Consider the following 19,124-nt stretch of genomic DNA (forward strand, 5'->3'; position numbering starts at 1 on the left):
CGTTACATTCCAATTTGTTGCTATCGCATTCATTGCTTTGCCGTTACGGCGAAACTGTGACTTTTATTTTTGTGTCCAGGTTAGGCACACTGATATGAGTACACTAAATCTTGAAAACGAAACATCGCAAAAGAGAACACACCGGAAAAGAAGGACGCAGAGAAAAGCGTACGAACTTGCCCAAGTATCCAGTGTAGCTACACTGAAACCCTGACTGAGAACGTAACTAAATACAAATAAAATTAAGCGTATTTCATGCAATAGTGCAAATAGATCATATATAGCGAGTTAAACACGCTAATATGAAAAATATACAACGGAGAATGCGAATACATTCAAATATGGACTTGATATTTAGTTTCACATTCAGTACACTCTAGAGGGAAATATTCGATCTGATTATTTCCAATGTAGGGTTTATTACTGCCTCCATACTCAGTCACACAAACCAGTCATGTTTCCTCAACCTGTTTTTGTTGTCGCTAAAGTCATCGACTAGAGCAGCACTCCTTGTACAGGACCTAAATTTTCACCCTATCAATCTCAGCATAAATTATTTTCACAGGCAGCTACAAGGGAAATCTCCCTCACGATATGAAAAATTTTACTTGATCCTTTTAAGAAGCGAATGATGGAATCATTACCCGCAGCGATGGTCTTGTGGTTATAATGCTCGACTGCTGACCCGAAGGTCTCGAGATCGCATCCCGGCCGCGGCGGCCGCATTTTTGTTGGCCACCAAAAAAATCAAGGCCCACAAAACTGCCATGTTAAAGAATAGATGTGTCAGCACTCCTTCTGTTTAGTTAACTGACAAGGAAATTGTGTATGTGTCTGCTGGTGAATCATGTTAGCCATTGGTGTCATGCGCTCAAAGCTTTTTGACATCGGAGTACATTTATGATTTTTCATTTCCCTTCTTTTCTTTGTTCTGTTGTCTGTTCTTGATTTCTTTGACGTTGTCTGATACGTGCATAAGTATTTATTAACGTTGTTCGCCGCAATAAACTTCAGTTGTCTGTCAGCGCTACGTGTGGTTTTATGTGTGCGTTTTCTGTCCTGGTCTTTGCACTGTTTCTCTTACGATATGATCAACCAACTAGCCGACAAGTTCACCCTTCAAAAAAAAGTTAATAATGGAATCATTGGCTGCCCAACTGTCCTCGTTTAATTAGCATGCGAAAACCGGAAAATCATTACGTTAACCCTGTCCCTGATCATGAGCAAATGAATGTTTTAGTGACTGAGTTTTTTGTAAAGAAAATTTTGAAGGCCAGGAAATTTGCCGAAGTGGTATACGGTGAACTTTCTTTCATTGTTTTTGTAGGCTGTCAGGCGAATCTTTGCTGAAACGTCCCCGTTCTTTTCAAAAAGGCGTTATCATGTCTCCATCAAGTACAGTCACGCGCAATATGAAAGGGAACACCCAGTTAATATTTACATGTTTATTACCCGTGATGCGCATATATGACGTATTGAGCATTATTGGTTGGTTTATATTTTATTTAATATATAAACTTTATATATAAATTTAATGTACTGACTATCCTTCATTGATATGTAATGATTCGCGAAATGTGCCTTCTCACTTGAAAATCCACCTTTACAAACGCCCTTGTAAAGGTGGATAAAGGTGGAGGTAAAGGTGGATAAACGTGGATACCTTTGTTCGCGTATTGTGGCGTCTTGGTGGTCATCCCAGCGTTGCCTATGGCATTGTTTATGGCCATAAATGTGCATGTTACACTGCGCTGTGCGCCGCGTAACCTAAAATATGTATCTCGATTTGGAAAACCTAATTATTGTTAGCGTTGACAACAAGCTTATCTTATGGCTTCTCTCGTCGTGGTATTTGCGCTAATTCTACCATAAGAATGAACCAACTCGCCCAACAAGTCACTCTACTGAAGCTTATTAGATGTGAAGCATCTTATAGCGGAGCTCAATCCTGTGGTGGTGGTGGTGTGCGGCGTGACCACCGTTACTGCGCATGCACAAGCCCTCTCCACACACCTCCTTTCCCTCTCCACTTCCCCTCTCCACTACCCTCTCCCCCTTCCTCCTTTCCACTCACCATCCCCACTTCCCCTCTCCCCTCCACCTTTCCCTCTTTCCCCTTCCCTCTCCCTTCCCTCCCCTTCTCCATTACCCCTCCCCCTTTGCCTCTCTCCCTTCCCTCTCCACTCCCCCTCTGAAACGCCTGCTCTACATGCCGAAACGCTGCTTCGTATCGCCTCATGGTCCCCTTTAGCGGGAGATGGTGTGAATTTCTTTTTATCGTGTTCATATGTGATCGTTTGACTGTGCCTTTTTTTGCGGCCATTTGGTTTCTGTGGATCTGCCTATTAGTACCGTTGTCCCAGGAGAAATTGTACGAGCTCAGCACCAACTGTATGGACGTTTTCCTCGGAGGGTGAGTTCTGAATGCAGATGAAGTTTGAATAGGAGGTAAATAAATGGTTCCTTCTTTATTCTTTCGTCACTGCGCGCAGCTACGACACCACGAGGCTGGCGTTGACGTATTGGTTTTATCTTATGGGCAAACACCGCGACATCCAGGAAAGAATGCGAAACGAAGTACTCGAAGCTTTCAAGAAAGAGGTAAGCACGCAGTTCTGCACTTAAAAAAATCTGGAAAATTCACAACTATTGCTGGTTGCCATCGAAGCAAAGTGACGAACGCGTGAAGCCTGAAATGCTTTAAGTTAAAGCTTTATTGTACACTCTTAATCAGCTCCCGTTTAATCTGCTTGATATAGCCAGGAAACCGGACATTTTTCGTCTAGTTTCCTAGACATCGCTAGCATCTAACCGGGACCTGATTAAGAGTGTATAGATCTCTTAATAAGGCGAAAGCCTTAAGGCCTTGAAAGACGCCGCACGTGGTACAGAAGCTCACGTCACCTCCTGAAAATCAGATGACAATCAGGATTTTAGCCATAGTCGAAACAAGGCATTCTGCGCAGCAGTCGGCTATACTACAACCAGGGCTGGGCAAAGATACTTTGAAATTGTATCGCGATACGATACAAGATACTCAGGCAAGAGGTATTGGAGATACAGATACAAGATACTGCCGCGAAAATTGTATCCTATACGATACTTGGCAATTGTATCTTAAGATACTTCGATACATTCTCAAATTTGTTATTATAGATCCATATAATGTAGCAGCAACGCCTATGCTCGAAAATGCTTGAAAATTTCTTAACTGCGACCTATTTTGTTTCACTTGAATGAAATGTCTGTTAGTATCTCATATGTTTTGCCCTTCTTGCTCAAAGTACATTAGTTTCTCTCCAAAACAACTTATTGGGGTTTGTTTTAGCTTCTCCGCAGGACGACTTTTTGTACACTTCGCTGACAGCGGTACTTGCTTTGCACAGCTTGCCGACCATCTAGCAGGTTGCCATATAATCACAATAACTTCAATAAGAAGCCTTCGCACGATGGCGCAAATACCGGTGTGCACTTTTACCTTGTCCGTAAAAGACAGCTTGCACAATACCATATATCCGGACCGGTGTACAGCAGCGACAACAGTCGTAGCGACATTTTTTTTTTTTTGGTAGGGAGGGGGGACGCATGGTGTCTACTAGAGTGTGAGACATTCCGCTAGCGGCCCGGCCCGCACACATGACCGTCTTCGCAAAATTTGTTTTATTTTCTAAATAAGTATGTTCGTGAGCTGCACAGGCATTACTCGCCTCAAGGATTCCTTTCGTGAGGAACATGTGGTCACCATGAGCTGAAATATAACCCTGGAACAAAAACTCTATATTTCAGAATCCGCGTCCAGATATCAGTCATTCTGCACATCGGTATCAGCGTTGCGGAGTTGCCACTCCGGAATTGGAATGGCTCGGGAATCACTCCACATTTTCGCGACCCCGGAATGGAATGGAGACAACGCTTGGAGGAGTGGAATGGGAATGGAATTAAGTGCCTGTTGTACGGAATGGAACGGGAATGGAATTACGTCTTTTTTCCGAAAATAGAGCACGTTTTCGTCTACGCGCTGTTTTTCAAACTTTCAGACATCAGTAAGTCAGAGCCTCGAATTTAACAATAAAGCAGTATTTTTAAAATGGCTTGGCTGATTACAAGCACAGTATACATTTACAAGCAACGCGCCTACTACAAACCGAGGCATAAGGTAGTGTAGAAACAAATGCATTATGCCAGTAGACACTGAAGGGAGAAACAAATTATCCTTGCGCGTTGGCACCCACCGAAACCCCCACAAAAAGTGGTGAACACCCTATCCACAGTCTGGTCGTTATCTCACGAGCAGTTTAGTACCTGACACACGTAAATAACCTTTGTGACCAGCAAGCCATTGCACACCTTCGCACAGGCGAACACAGAAAGTTCTCACCTCACCCGTCCTTGCGAAGAGCGCTGGACAAGCGTCAGTGCTGACGAGCAGTGCGACCAATTGTTCCGTATTCGATGCAAAGGCACAAGGTGCCCGAGCGGTGCACTGTTTCAACTAATACCAGCAGATCTAGAGGGTTTTGCTCCCCATTAACAAAATCTTAGTTTTCTCCATATTCACGACCGCTCCAGACGCGGGGCAAAACTGCTTAGTCTTCTTGAACACTACTTTTGTCAACATAAAAATACGCTATGTCGTCATTTTAGCATTAACACATTCAGGCTTAGACAATATTAAACATCCTCATTCGTTCAAACATGCTGACCATGCAAATACTACAGGTAGCGGGAGAACTGCCCGTATGGCAATTAGTAGGGTGGTTGAATTGCACGAGATATGTCACCAAGCTACTAGCCATCGACCTTGGTCGCGTGTTTTGCGTACTTTTGCAGTTCTTAATGCATCTGATGCCACCAGCTTTAAGGGGCGTTCATTTTTAACTCGATAATAATATCAAGTTGCCTTTCCTACGTTGAGGAATTACCGGAATGGAATTGAACTGCCCGGCCATTCCCGGAGTGGGAATGGGCTAAGATTTTTCATTCCGAGGAATTGAAAGGAATGGAATTGCGGAATTCTAATTCCCCGGAATGGAACTGGAATGGAATGGAGGCGCCCATTCCGCAACACTGATCGGTATCGATGTTTCTCAAATCCTGACTCCAAATACCCTTCAGAAATGACCTCTATATGAGATATGGGAAAGACTTCCTTTCAAACGTCATTTTGTTCAAACTCTCCCCCACCATCGTCATTGACCCGGCCTTTCCAACTAAATTTCGCGTCTGCGGCCCGCTGGCTATAAGCTCAGTTTGAGACCTCTGGTGTATACTTATATGGCATAAAACCGCAATGAATTTTCATATTCTACTTATCTGCTGGCGTAAAGGAATCTTTGTTTATAAACTCACTACCGTGCAATCGTTTTAGCAATTTATCTTCAACGAGAGAACATGTGCAACACAGAAACGTCTGAGACGTATTGTATAGATCCACAAAGCGTCGCAGAACACCGCCGCTATTCGCGCTATTGCCGTTTATATCCCCCATTACGTGACGATTAGTAATGCGAAAAATATTTAAGAAAGCCTAAAACAGGAAAGCAAGTATACTCAAAATAGAGAGGTGGTTCTGTATCAAACGTCCACATTGAATGAGTACAGAAACACAATACAGACGGCGCCCTTAATAGCTATGAGCATGAAATATCGTCAACTTACCTGTTGAGATAATAGAAAATTCAGTGCCTATGGAAACTGCCTGAAACGGCTCGTTGGGACGCTCATGAGTAAAACGGAGCATTCAGTAAAACAACTTTTCTCGAATCCCCTTCCTAACATCTTAAAGATGGCTCCTAATGATTTACATTAATATAATGCAAACTGAATTTCGCTATTTTCCTAAGCGGTAAGCAGAATGTTTTGTACTATTTACTCACGGTACGCCCACATAATTATATATTTGTTTTCAAAATCGCCTTGGCAACGTGTACGTGCGTAAACAGTAGTGGAAATAAAGCAGACAGTTAGAAGAATAAAGCAGAAGCAGAAGAAAAAGACATACTGCAGTGACCAGACCGGTAAAATAGTGCAGAGACCTCGGTAATATATGGGATGCAAAATGACAGCTAAGAAAGCACTTGTGCTAATAATCAAAATATGATTTCATAAATTCTTTGAATAAATGTAGCAAGAACTGAGAAATACGGTACGCCAAGAAATTTGCTGTTAGGTAAACGCTTGCTCTTTTAAATCTAGCATGAGTACCAGTGATGCTACAGTTGTTAGAATCATATTTGCATATATATTAATTCATGGCATCTAAGTCAAACTTACATTCGCGAGATCCTTCATATCGCTGATATGTAAAATCCACGCGACGAAAAGGACCCCATTCTTTCACGCATCGCACTTCGTTACGGAGCAAGACGCAATAGAATCTTCAATGACGACACTAGCAACATCAGAATTTGCGCGATAGACGCGGCGCAGGACAGTGGCTAAGAGCAAGTGTCATGGTATTGGCGCAACTAAAAAGAAAAGAAATCGAGCGAACAAAAGGTGCGTGGGCTGGGCGTAGACGTCCGTGCGCTTGTCTTCCTCATCTTCTGCCCTCAATGGAGTACTGTGGCGGAAAAAATAAAATTGCTTCACTGCCCTATGACTAATTCAGATGGCTTAGTGGCACCAGCACCAGCTTGAGAAGCTGAGCCTGGCCAGCCATTACTGTTTCGCACGGTTGTATTGCGATAGGAGTATCTTGTAGCTCAAGATACACGATACATTTTCGAATCTATCGGAAATACAGATACAGATACTCGTCTTTCGAGACGTATCGCGACACATATACAAGATACCCATAGAGGATCTAAGATAGTATCTAAGATACATGTATCTTCTATACTGCCCAGCACTGACTACAACAGAGCCCAGCCCGAAATTGCTTGAAGTCGCTTTGAATAAAACACCCTATACATTCGTCACGTCGGGCAAGGAGTCACGCTTACAGGCGTAATATTGCGTGGAAAATGAGTAGAATCGCATCGGGCATCACACCGCGTGAATATTGTATCGAGTGGGTGGTTGAAAAATGCGTACCGATGATAAAGGGCTGCGCTATAACTCATAATCAACATCGTCATCATCACTGTCGTCGTCGTCATCATCCAAAGTGTCAAGAAGGTGTTCTCTGCCCACGCGACCTCTCAAACTCCGATGCTGCTGATGACGATTATGATGATTATGAAATAGCCACAGCTGATTGCTTTCGACTTGGAGTCGTCTTTTAAGGGAATGCAGAAGAGACCCTGTGAGTGTTTTCTGCCGTTGCAGTGCGGAAGCAATCTGGAGAAGATCGCTCTTCTTGCAAAGTACATAATATTGACATTCGACTGCGGTACAACCTATCCTTAAACTTCATATGCGCCAGGCGCAACCCAATGAATTGAATTCTATTCACGCATGGCCGGGCATTACTGAAAATTCTGACACCCTTGTGAAAGTGTATAGTGATTTCCACCAGCAGGAAGCTCCAGATATGATAATAAGATAAAATGTGGACAACGATTACAACCATGATGTGATGGCCCAAAATGAGCCAGTGTCGACGGAGCGGTAATGACCAAGGAAATGCGTTATAACCACATTTGTTTAGAAATAATTCATTTCAATTACCATCTATGCGAACTGTCGCGAACGCGGCAGATATTAGCCCGCACTAGTGATATGCGGATAAGCATGTTATACGTCACAGCACACCTGCAGAGTGTACATCCTAATGCAAAACTTATTAAAAAGGAGTAACAGAGGTGGAAAAGCGACGCGCACGGAAGAGCGTTTCATTTTTTTTTCTTGTAGGGCGACGAACTCTCCGTTCCGACACTCATGGGGCTGACGTACACGAACCAAGTGCTGTCCGAGACGCTACGCATGTATCCACCCATCATCACGTAAGTATCGAAGCCTAACTTAACAAATGGCACGACAGGAGATGGACTGAAGGACAGGGACTCTTGGAGCACTTTTCCTGTCCTTGATGTCTATGTCCTGTCCTGCCATATCACTGGCGAGGCCAGGGAGGAGTTTGGGTCTGGGGATCAAAAACACGTAATTTTTTTTTCAATTTTTTATGTGTATATATACAAGCACACATAGAAACGCACGCACAAACATACATAAAGTATGCGTGAATGCCCCCCCCCCCTCCGCACCCGAGAAAATATCTGACTCCGCTACTGTGTCATGTACAAGGGCAAGAAGACAAGGACACAAATACAAGGACACGAAGCTCAGGATAAGTGCGCTAAGGGGCACTTGTCCTAAACTACATGTCCATGTACTCGTGTCCTTGTATAAACACGCGGACACGAAAAACAGGACAAGGGCCCTTTCGGGCACTTGTCCTGTGTGACCCCATGAGCTTATGTGCCAACTGACTAAGGAGTGCGTATTCTCAAAGGCAAATCTTGCACATGCATTCTGAGGGAAGGGGGGGGGGCGCTGGTAAATACTACCAGGCTTATTAATGGCAGTCTGCCACACGTACAGAGTCACATTTGTTGCCACAAGTGTGACTATAGTTACTGCGTCCTACATCGGGCAAACGCAATGCATTAGGGACAGTATCTGACGCCAGGCGCGACTGAAGTGAAAGCGCCACTTTAATGATGTGAAATCCTGAGGTTGAAAATGAATGCTATGAAATGCATAATTACAAGCGGAAAACGAAGGCGGGGGAGGGCATTCGTTCGATATAAAAGTGGCTTGTTTCTCGCATAAGATGCTACAATAGCTACTACATTTTTGTAAGTCGGATTTGGTGGCGGCAGGGCCTGTCGCAGTGTTATAGCGGGTACGCTAAGATTATGCGTGACATATAACTGCCATTATTCTGTGTCTGTCTCGTCTTCATTTACAACACGAATGCAGTTAACCAAAATTGTGAGCGTATACAGCTTGCTTGTTTTCCAAAGAGCTATATTTACCCCCAGAGATGTTAGTGTGGCTTATCACATGGCTTGCTACTCTGGATCTCGGGTTACACACACACACACACACACACACACACACACACACACACACACACACACACACACACACACACACACACACATGCACGCACACATACACACACACACAGACGCGCGCGCACGCACGCACGCACAAACACACACACACGAGTCATAATGTTTCGTTCAGGTATACAGTCCTTAAATACACCAGCAGCGGTATCGCGCTTCGTGTCGCATGCGGTGCTTTGCCACGGGCCAGGAAGGTGCGGCAGCTCCAAGCTCAAGCCGAGTTGCCAATGTGTGGCTGCCTTCAGAATCTGTCGCTTTGAGTAATAATACCGAGAACAGACACACAGGGCGTCTTATAAGTCCTCCCCGAATATTACGTGTCGTGCACATTGGAGAGTTTCACTGTCTAATTTCGTAGTACGTGTAGGCAACGTCGAGTCATCTGGAGGAGGCACGTTTCATCTTGCCTCCTTAGTCCTCGTGGCAGGCGAAAGTTACGACAGTACGGCTTGCTGGCCATGTATGCCCGTTGCTGCAGCGCGAAGCAGCCGGGGGTCGTCGAGAGTGCGTGCATGTGTTCAGCAGTCACGTGACTGGAGCATCAGGTAATCGCAGAACAGAGGATCGCACGAAGTAATCGCAGAACAGGGAATCGCACGAAGCAATCGCTGGAGTCGACGTTCAGTTCAATTAAAGGAGCCCTTCAGCATTTTCCCAAGTAATCCTCAAATGGCTTCATTAAAAGAGCTTCTTGCCTCACGAATCGACAGCCGCAAGAATTTCTTTAGAATCCGTCAAGCACAAGCGGAGTTACCGGGATTTGTCGCACACTTCGAGCTCTTTCTCTCTCCTTTCGTACTAGCGAGCGTGCTGGAAGCTTATTAGGTACGGGTATGACAAGGGGACCAGAGGACGCGTCCCTTCGTCATCGCGCGTCATGACCTTGATGACTTTCTTGTATTTTTTTTTATTCGAACGCTAGGCTCTTAATTTCAGTATGGCGCACGCAGGGGCAGGTGGCGGCATCCGGTGGCGGCCACGGTAACTATGCAGCTCACGATGCTCACATCAGCCAATCGCAATGGACTTTGCCTTTATGGCATCATTTGTCGATGGAACGATTTCTAGCTGATTTGAGAGTTAATTGCAATGCCCAAGTAGCGTGCTCCGCTACAATTTTTGGCTCACGTGTTCTCAGAAGCCTCGACTACCGATCGGCAGCGTTTTCTGATCATGTTGAAAACGTGTTGCACGACCCCTTTAAGTTTATTGCCCTCAAGGCCCGCTTTTTGAGGTGGCATTGTATAAGGAATGGGGTTTCATTTGAGTAGCATCAGGGGATATTGTTTTGGTATTGAACGTGACCAACAACGTGGTCTTGAAAAGCAGATGATGAAGCGATGGTGACCTTTAGACGACACGACTTGTCTTCTCCACGGCAGCAAAAGGCTTGGTTGGCAAGTAAGGCTGTTGCTGCCCTCAAGAAGACGAGATCACTTGTCGAAATGTCAGTTCCAGCGAGGTCCCTGTGCAATGATGTTTAAAGGCGAAGCATTTCTTTGCCAACCAAAAGCACTTTGACCGTTTCTTTCTTTCTATCTATCTATCTATCTATCTATCTATCTATCTATCTATCTATCTATCTATCTATCTATCTATCTATCTATCTATCTATCTATCTATCTATCTATCTATCTATCTATCTATCTATCTATCTATCTATCTATCTATCTATCTATCTATCTATCTATCTATCTATCTATCTATCTATCTATCTATCTATCTATCTATCTATCTATCTATCTATCTATCTATCTATCTATCTATCTATCTATCTATCTATCTATCTATCTATCTATCTATTTGCCGCCTACGTCTTGGTGCCCTCTATCGTGGTCGCCTTCTGGCCTTGGTATATACCAAAATCGGCATAGGAAAGCGTGAGGGCATGAGGAACACGATTTTCATGTCATGCCACGAATAAAGTAACCTCGCTAAACAACCACATACAAGCCTCATGTCAGAACAACGCTACCTGCGGTTGCAGTGTTGGCTGTCTGATTTTATAACAAGGCCATAAATATTACATATGCCCACCTATGACTCCGCAAGCTATAGTCGAGCTTTGCGCGAATACGCCTACGGCCACTACTTATGTATACACAGTACTCACGGATTTAAACAGGACAATTTAAGGATAGGTAACGCATGTACTTTCGTTTACAACATCTTCAGTTGGGGTCATATCGGCGTAGTTTCGACTCCAACGAGTACATCAGAGCCCACATTATATTTAGAGACCACACTCGTCGCGACATGACGTGGTTAACTCGAGCAATTGCGCATACCAGTTGTAATACAAAAAGAAAGAAAATGATGTCGCGTTTGAATACGTGAGTACTGTACTCCGCGGCTATAAATCTGATGCATCTGTTGTGACGTGATTGCTGCCGTTACATGAGATCATGAGCTACCCTTTACGCGAAAGTGTATTCTAAGTACCAGGTAAGCCCATGAAAATCAGACAACTATTCAATGACACAAAGGCGTAGACCCCCTTCGTAACGCTTGGCTAACAGTTAAAATTCCGGCATAGATTGCTAGTAACTGGCTGCTTAGTATGAAATTGATTCCCACGATGCATAGTATCTGCCGATATTTTTCCTCGCTTCATAACTCTGTCTACCCATGAACTTATTTCTTCTTGTGAAAGAATAGTGCGTCTAATCAACGTAGTATGAGCCTATCTCCGGTCCGTCTTATCTACCTTGCAATATAAACCAGTATTTATAGCTGCTGAAAAGAAGGTGGCGGGTTCGATTCCTGAAGCGGCGGTCTCACTTCGATGGGCAAAATGGCAAAAGGCACGAGTTCTGCGCGATGACAGTGCACGTTACAGAACACCAGCTGCTCCAATGTGACGGAACCCTGCACAACGGCGTACCTCAATTATATCATGGTTATGACGCGTACCGGCGAAGCCTGTGTTGATGCTTTTGCGCGCGCGCGCGCGCGTGTGTGTGTGTGTGTGTGTGTGTGTGTGTGTGTGTGTGTGTGTGTGTGTGTGTGTGTGTGTGTGTGTATGTGTGTGTGTGTGTGTGTGTGTGTGTGTGTGTGTGCGTGCGTGCGTGCGTGCTGTGTGTGTGTGTGTGTGTGTGGTGTGTGTGTGTGTGTGTGTGTGTGTGTGTGTGTGTGTGTGTGTGTGTGTGTGTGTGTGTGTGTGTGTGTGTGTGTGTGTGTGTGGTGTGTGTGTGTGTGTGTGTGTGTGTGTGTGTGTGATATAAAAGCGTGTGCCATGTTGCGGTGCGCAGATCCACCACACGTTGCGCGGCTGAAGATTACCGGTACGGCAAATATTTAATCAAGAAAGGAACTTCTGTCATGGTGCCCACGTATCAGCTGCATCACGACCCACTGTACTGGACGGACCCAGAAAAGTTTGACCCTGACAGGTAGGTAGCAAGAGAGAGAGAAAGAATCTTTATTAGAAAAGCAGAGATTTTTGCCGGCGTCTGTATACCGCTGGCATACTACTCTTGTAAAGTATGGCGTTGGAGACAGTTTAAGAAAGTGAATCAGTGTATAAATTTGCACTGATAAATTATTTTTTTAACTCTACCGTCGTTAATTTCACCGTCGTACGTTTAATAACAGATAAGAAAATTAAGATCAAAGTGTCACTATTAGGTTTCGCGCCGAAAACCACGCACGTGAACGTCAGCGTGACATCACGGATTTTAAAGGGCTCTTTGATTTTCGTACTCTGGCTGCATAAAATTTCCTTAAACTTCGTACAAGAAAGTTCGTACTTCGTACATGAAGTACATATACACCATCGGAGGAGATATGTACTTCATTTTTACCGACAATTAACCACGCAAGTCCAAGGAGATGGCGTCGAAATCTATGACGTCACAGTGAGTTGGTGCCAGGATTTCATTGTGGCGTTGCCACAGGCGCGTTCTTTTTTGCGCTTTTTATCGCTTACGAAGTGCCTTAACATGGCAGGGTTTATGCTTGTGGTATTGTGAAGCATTTTTTTATTAAACCAAGAAAAAAAATTTTCCCCTTTATTTACCATAACTAAAGGGGCGTTGATGCGCGGGAGATGTCCATACATACACGGAGTTGTATACTAGAGAGAAGACAAAATAACAAACACCTTGCGCGTTAACAAGTTTTCGTTCAATCGCTTTTTTCTTGTCGCAAATGAACAATCTTCACAGGAAGTAAAGGATCACGTGCAGGAGGATGCAGAAAATTATGACGTAGAGGTTACAAAGACGAATCCACCAATCATCCTCTATCGTTTTCGCAAAAATAGAGGAGGCGTTGAACCCACAAACACAAGTACCTCAAAGACTTAGCGCAAGTTATGATCTCGCGCGTAACGTTAATTTGAAGGACATTGTACTATCTAAATCTAACACTACTGATGGCGCACTTGCGTACGTTTTCGGCCTGTCATTTCATTCATGCAAAATGGTTCCTTAATGCCGTTGCATGCGTAATAACGCCACGTTTCGCGTGCAGCACATGCGCTGAACTTCTCCTCATGCGCATTATGCTCGACCTGGTGTGATGTACGTACAAAACGCCATTACGGACGCTACGTACGTAGCACTATAAGTTGCTATTGGACAGTTTTATTCCTGGGGCCTCCAATGTGCTTGCGTACGCAAGCCCTTGCGTCTCTTTGTGCTCCTTTTGTGTCCGGCTGTCGGATGCAAGAATGTGTGGAGATGTACAATGGGACGTTAGAACGCGCAGGCCCAAGGGCTAAGGGACTCCAGCACTAATTTTAACGCGATAGCGTTAAAGAGCTCGTATCGCAGAAATTCCGCCGTCGGCGTCGGCACCGTTGGTTGTGAGCGAAAAATCACCATCTTGTCCGTGACCGAAAAATCGAAAAAGCTGCAAATAAAATAAATAATAAAAATGTTGGGTCCGAGTGAGAATCGAACCCAGGCCGTCTGCGTGGCAAGCAGGTGTTCTACCACACAGCCACGCCTCTGCTTGGAGCTGCACTGAAAATAACTTTGATGCTTCCCAAAAAATACGCGTCCTGTATACAGGTGTCACAGTACGAGATGTAATATCGCAGTAATACTGCGTGGTACAAGCGTACATTGCCATCGGGCGTCACACCATGTCAATATCATAACGACTTGGTGGTTTAAAGACAGCCACCCATTACAAAAGGCACACACATTACTGCACGTATTCCCTTAGGACCACGTAGTGGGTGCATCGCAACTTCGAAAAATGTTCTCGCGCATAATTGCTCCTGGTTTAAAGCATGCTACCCATTACATAAGGCACACACCTTATTGCGCACATTCTGTTAAATACTCGTAGTGTTCGAAGTGCGCTCTAGGAGCAGGATATTGCTATCGCGTTCTACACTTAAAGGCGAAGCTGAAGCGTCCCCCAATTTTGTCACTCCTTCCGTTCAGCAATTTTGTTTGTGTGTGCACCGTGAGAGCTTAGCAAGTACAAATGTGTCGCGCTTCTAAGCTTGAAGACGCGGGTTCGACTCCGGCCATGGTGGCCGCATATAGATAAGTGAGAGATGCAAGAGCATCCGTGTACTTTGACTTAGGGGCACGTTAAGGAACCCCAGGTGGACGATATCAGTCCGGTGCCCCCCACGACGCCGTGCCTCATATTCATGTCGTGGTTTTGGGGAGCAAGACTGTACACATTATTACTAATATTATTATTATTAACAGCGGAGCCCTTTAAGCCGTCCGCAAAACCTTTGTCGTCCGCAGAAAGCCACAGATGCGCATGCGCCACCTGAATTGGGTAAGCCCCACTACCAAGTACAGCAGGTAACAGCGCAAAAACGAAAACTCTGCTCGGCGAAGTGGAGCACGTGAAACACGCGAGAGACAGAAACAAGGGGATAGAAAGAAAGATAGAAAGGACGAGAAAGAAGGTGAAAGAAAAGGAACAGACAAATAGAGATGAAAGTAATAAAGAGATAAAAAGACAGAAAAAGAGCGAAAGACATAGAAAGAGAGAAAGGCAGAGACAAGAAAAAGAGATAGAAGAAACACACAGCAATACAGAAATAGAAAGAGATATATAAAGAGAAGCAAAGAGCAGAGAGAGAGAGAAAGAAATAGAGAAAGAAAGAAACAAAAAGCAACAGGTACAGAAACAGATACAAGAAACAGAGAGAAAGAGAAGAAAGAAAGAAAAAAATATAGTGATGCAAGAAAGTCCACCCAGCCCGCCCTTCCTTCACGCTTGGCATCATTAGTGTGAAGCTGCCATATTTTTTTTTAATCGCCGCGTGCGCCAAATAAATTAGTACATACAGGCGAAATGCAAAACGCCTTAGATCATGTCGTGGTTTTGGTACTTAAATTCCCAGAGAATATTATAAAATAAATTGCAAAATAGTGTTGCACTTACATGCGAAGTTTACTTGCGATCATGTTACTGCGTCATGCACAAACGCGGGCTTCCGAATTAGAACTAAAAAAATATCATCACCGCCCAAGCATTCCGTATGGATTATTAACCAGTGAGGCTGGAACGTGCGGCGCCGGTGTTTATCTCTAGGTTGATTCCGACGGTTCAATAAAGTATTTCTCAATTATCGGTTACGCCTGACCAGGGACCTTAACTGGTATTTGCCGCTCGTGTGCTCCCTTCTTCAATTTTAGTGGAGCAGCGGTGAGTAGTGGGGTTTGCCCGAATTCTAGAGCAATACGCGCTAGGATGAAATTTAGTTTCACTTCGCCACACACACCTTCCCTGTAAAAAGGGGAACGTCCGACACGAGGCAGCCCGTAAGTTTATGCGCTACATCACAGTTTATATCTCACGTCAACCAATTCTCTTCCCAGGTTCAGCCCCGAGAACAAGCATCTCATCAAACCGGGCGTGTATCAGCCGTTTGGCCTCGGCATCCGCGCGTGCATCGGCCAGCGTCTGGCCCTTCTCGAAATGGCATCGGTCACGTCGCAGGTGTTGGGCCGATTTAGGATAACACACGGCCCCAGTCAAAAGGTGAGACTTATTCTTCGCGTAATATGAGCACTTTTATGGACCGTGGCTTAGTGACACAGAGAAGTGCAAGGGAAATTCAGGGAGGTTAACCAGGTTACACCCGGTTTCCCACCCTACACAGGGGGAGGGGGAAAAGGAAGGAAAAAATAGAGAAAGGAAGTAAGAGAGAGAGAAGAGCTAATGCGGTCTCACGCATAGCGGCGTTCACCTAGCATATTGAGAAAGTTTGAAAGTGCGCACTGTCAGAGAGTGCGGTTCGACTCTCCTTACGTTTAGAGAGTCAACTCGACTCTATTTAGCCGAGTCAATGGGACGAAAGAGAGTCACTAAAGAGAGAGGTACACATGTGGCTCTCCCATGTACGAAAGAAGAGTGAAAGGGCACCTTTTTTTCTTAGGGTGTAGACTGCAATCTATGATGTTAATGAAGGCTTGCAAGCACTGGCTCCAAGGTTACCAGGACTTGCAGTGCGCTTCGAGTTGATGGTGTTGTCATTCCGGTGAGGAGTCTGCGCATTGTGCTTATGGATGACCTCAACACATTGAAGAATGTTAAGCTAGGAATTGTCTTCGAGCGGGACTTGAACCAAGGCACTTTGCGTGACAGTAGATTATTCTACCATAGAGCCATGCTGGTGCTACATACTATTCGCAATAATAACATATACAGGCGTCAAGTCGGGCGAGGAACGACGTCAACAGATGTAATATTGCGTCGCAGAAAAACAAACTACATCAGGCGTCACAAAACGTGAACTGCGTAACGAGTGGGTGGTTTAAGAGCTTCCCACGCGTTACAAAGGGCTCAGCCATAATCATCATCATAAGCATCCACGGCATCAACAAGAAACTGAGGAGAGGCGAAGCATGTAGGGAAGGGCATTTTAGCTCCACTAACGTGAAACCTGGGAGGGGCGAAGCATGCAGTGTGCGCCGTCTTTCACACGGCAAGATTATCACTCTTTACTGCTTTACTCGCCACCGGTTCACTAACGCGCCATCACTTTGCAGATGTGTTTCAAGAAGTGGTGTTTCAAATAGATGATTTTACCGTAGAGAGGCATATTTGTGTATCTGGATTTAGATAAGAAACTTGAGCACTTTGGTAAGTTCCACTGGTGGTTCTGACTCAGCTGCTAAGCCAAACATAATATTTTAAGCAGCAACGACGAACCTTTAACTCATAATATGCATGGTAATGGAGTGGTGGCGAGTAGTGGGATTTAATCAATTTTTGTAGCGCATACTCCTTTATGACGGAACGTGACGACGACAACGCCGACAAGGCGAGACCCTAAGGTGCTTCGCCCCTAAAAGTGCAGCTACGAAGGTGCGCATAGTTCCTTGCAGACGCTTAGTGGGTACCTCGCTACTTCGCAAAACGATGAATCATGGCGTAGTGAGTACTACCCTACTTCGCGAAATGATGGCGATTATGGCTTAATGGGTATTTCTCAACAGTAGTTCTCGCAGTTGACCTAATTTAGTTTACAACGGGCTCTATATATAGAAACGAAGGTCCTACAGGTTATGCTGCGGGTGTACTGCGTGTACCGCGCGGACCTGGCTTATTATGTTATTAGAGGACATATTTCTTTATTTAAATATTTTAAATACCTTACAGTCCTCAGATGAGGCATTGTGTAAGGGAGCGGTTCAAAAAGTGAACTTCCGTAGTACTTTCATTACACGATATGCATGAACAGCGGTATGTACCAGCTCACATAATGAGGAGAGGTGTAGTACCAACATAATTATGTAGTCAACGCAGCCACTGCAGCGGTGGCTACATAGTAAAGCGTTTGCGTCTAATGCGGTAGGTACCGGGTTCAATTCACACTGCTGACCGGAAACTTACCGGTTTTTCCAAAAGGGGAACGACTTGGCGCTCGGTTGTTCCTGGGTACTCATCACGAAAGGAGGCCCTATAAGTTTCTGTAAAAGGCCCCTGGGCACAGTCTTCCAACCACAGCCTTCGTGAAATAGTCGAGCATCCGCCGCTGCTGTAGGAGGTAGAGAATTGCTGCCGGCGGGTACCTACTGGTAAAATAGGTACATCGGCACTTTCGGCCTGGTGCTCGGCAGAACAAAGTGCACAGTCGCTTGGGAGGGCAACCACCCTGTGGGAAATCGGCTGCATGGGACCACCTAACAAAAGACAATCCTCTTCTTTGTCCCCTTCCTAGCGTCTAAGTTTAGCCAAAGGCATATTGCGTTGATGTAATTTTCTTTGTATAAACGATAGTGGAGCCGAATGAGATCAATTAAGAAACAGATTAAGTATAAATTACGACGAAACGTTTCGCACGTAGATTGCTGGTTAAATGGATGTTCTTGACTGCTTTTGTCTTTTATGCATTTCTTTTCTCTATGTGATTATGTGCTCATTTTACCCCACTCAGCAACAGTTCCCGCCGGAGTTTGCAGTATTGTCAAATCATATAGATGTAACACTGAGACAGGCTTTAAAATTGAAGGATGAGACATGTGACTGCTTTGCAAAACGCAAAAATCTTCTGTATCTTGACTAACCACCGCTAAAAATCAATCACCGGACGCAACTATAAACGCATGTAATCGAAATACTACCGCATGGAGCTCAATTTATTAAGGCGCAAACATTCAGGCGGTAACGCCGGCGAGCGCCGTTACCTACCGATAGCAAATAAAGCTCACGCGACGAAGTGGTGGCGTCACGTGACGACACCACATGTAGCGGAACGACGCCATCATGGGATGACGCCATTTCATAACCCTACGTCATGCAGACGTTGAAGTTGTTTAGAGGTTCATGTAGCCGTAAAACCCACACACGCTGAGATTTCGCGTTGAAAGCAATCACGGAGACGCAGGTGCCTCTGTAACTATCTTACTCGTTATTCCAGCTTAGGGATTTCAGTCATCTATTTAGTTTACCTCTGTTATTTAATTACATCATTACATACCGCTATAGTCTTAAGTACTGCCTGTGGTAGAAATGGGATGCTATTCCAGCGGACACGTAGGTTCTCAATGAATACACAAAAATGTAAGTTGAAATAACGTAAGTTTGGGCACGGTGGTATTTCATTTCAATTCAAGACAAGGGCCGATTGACCGTCGGTTGTCACTCGGTCCTTGTGTTGTGCTCTAGATGATGGAATAC

At 44.8% G+C, this 19,124-nt stretch overlaps 1 protein-coding gene across 1 annotated transcript in view; it reads left to right on the forward strand.

The window, feature by feature from the left end:
• Positions 1-19,124, forward strand: part of LOC119398980 (lithocholate 6-beta-hydroxylase-like) — a 59,857-nt gene that overhangs the window by 36,200 nt on the left and 4,533 nt on the right. The window contains exons 9-11 of the mRNA XM_049417484.1: positions 2,350-2,413; positions 12,269-12,409; positions 15,818-15,980. Coding sequence (XP_049273441.1) covers positions 2,350-2,413; positions 12,269-12,409; positions 15,818-15,980 — 368 coding nt within the window. The remainder of the gene's footprint in view (positions 1-2,349; positions 2,414-12,268; positions 12,410-15,817; positions 15,981-19,124) is intronic.

This window comes from Rhipicephalus sanguineus, chromosome 7 (genome assembly GCF_013339695.2).
Source record: "Rhipicephalus sanguineus isolate Rsan-2018 chromosome 7, BIME_Rsan_1.4, whole genome shotgun sequence".
In the NCBI taxonomy this organism is placed as follows: Eukaryota; Metazoa; Arthropoda; class Arachnida; order Ixodida; family Ixodidae; genus Rhipicephalus; species Rhipicephalus sanguineus.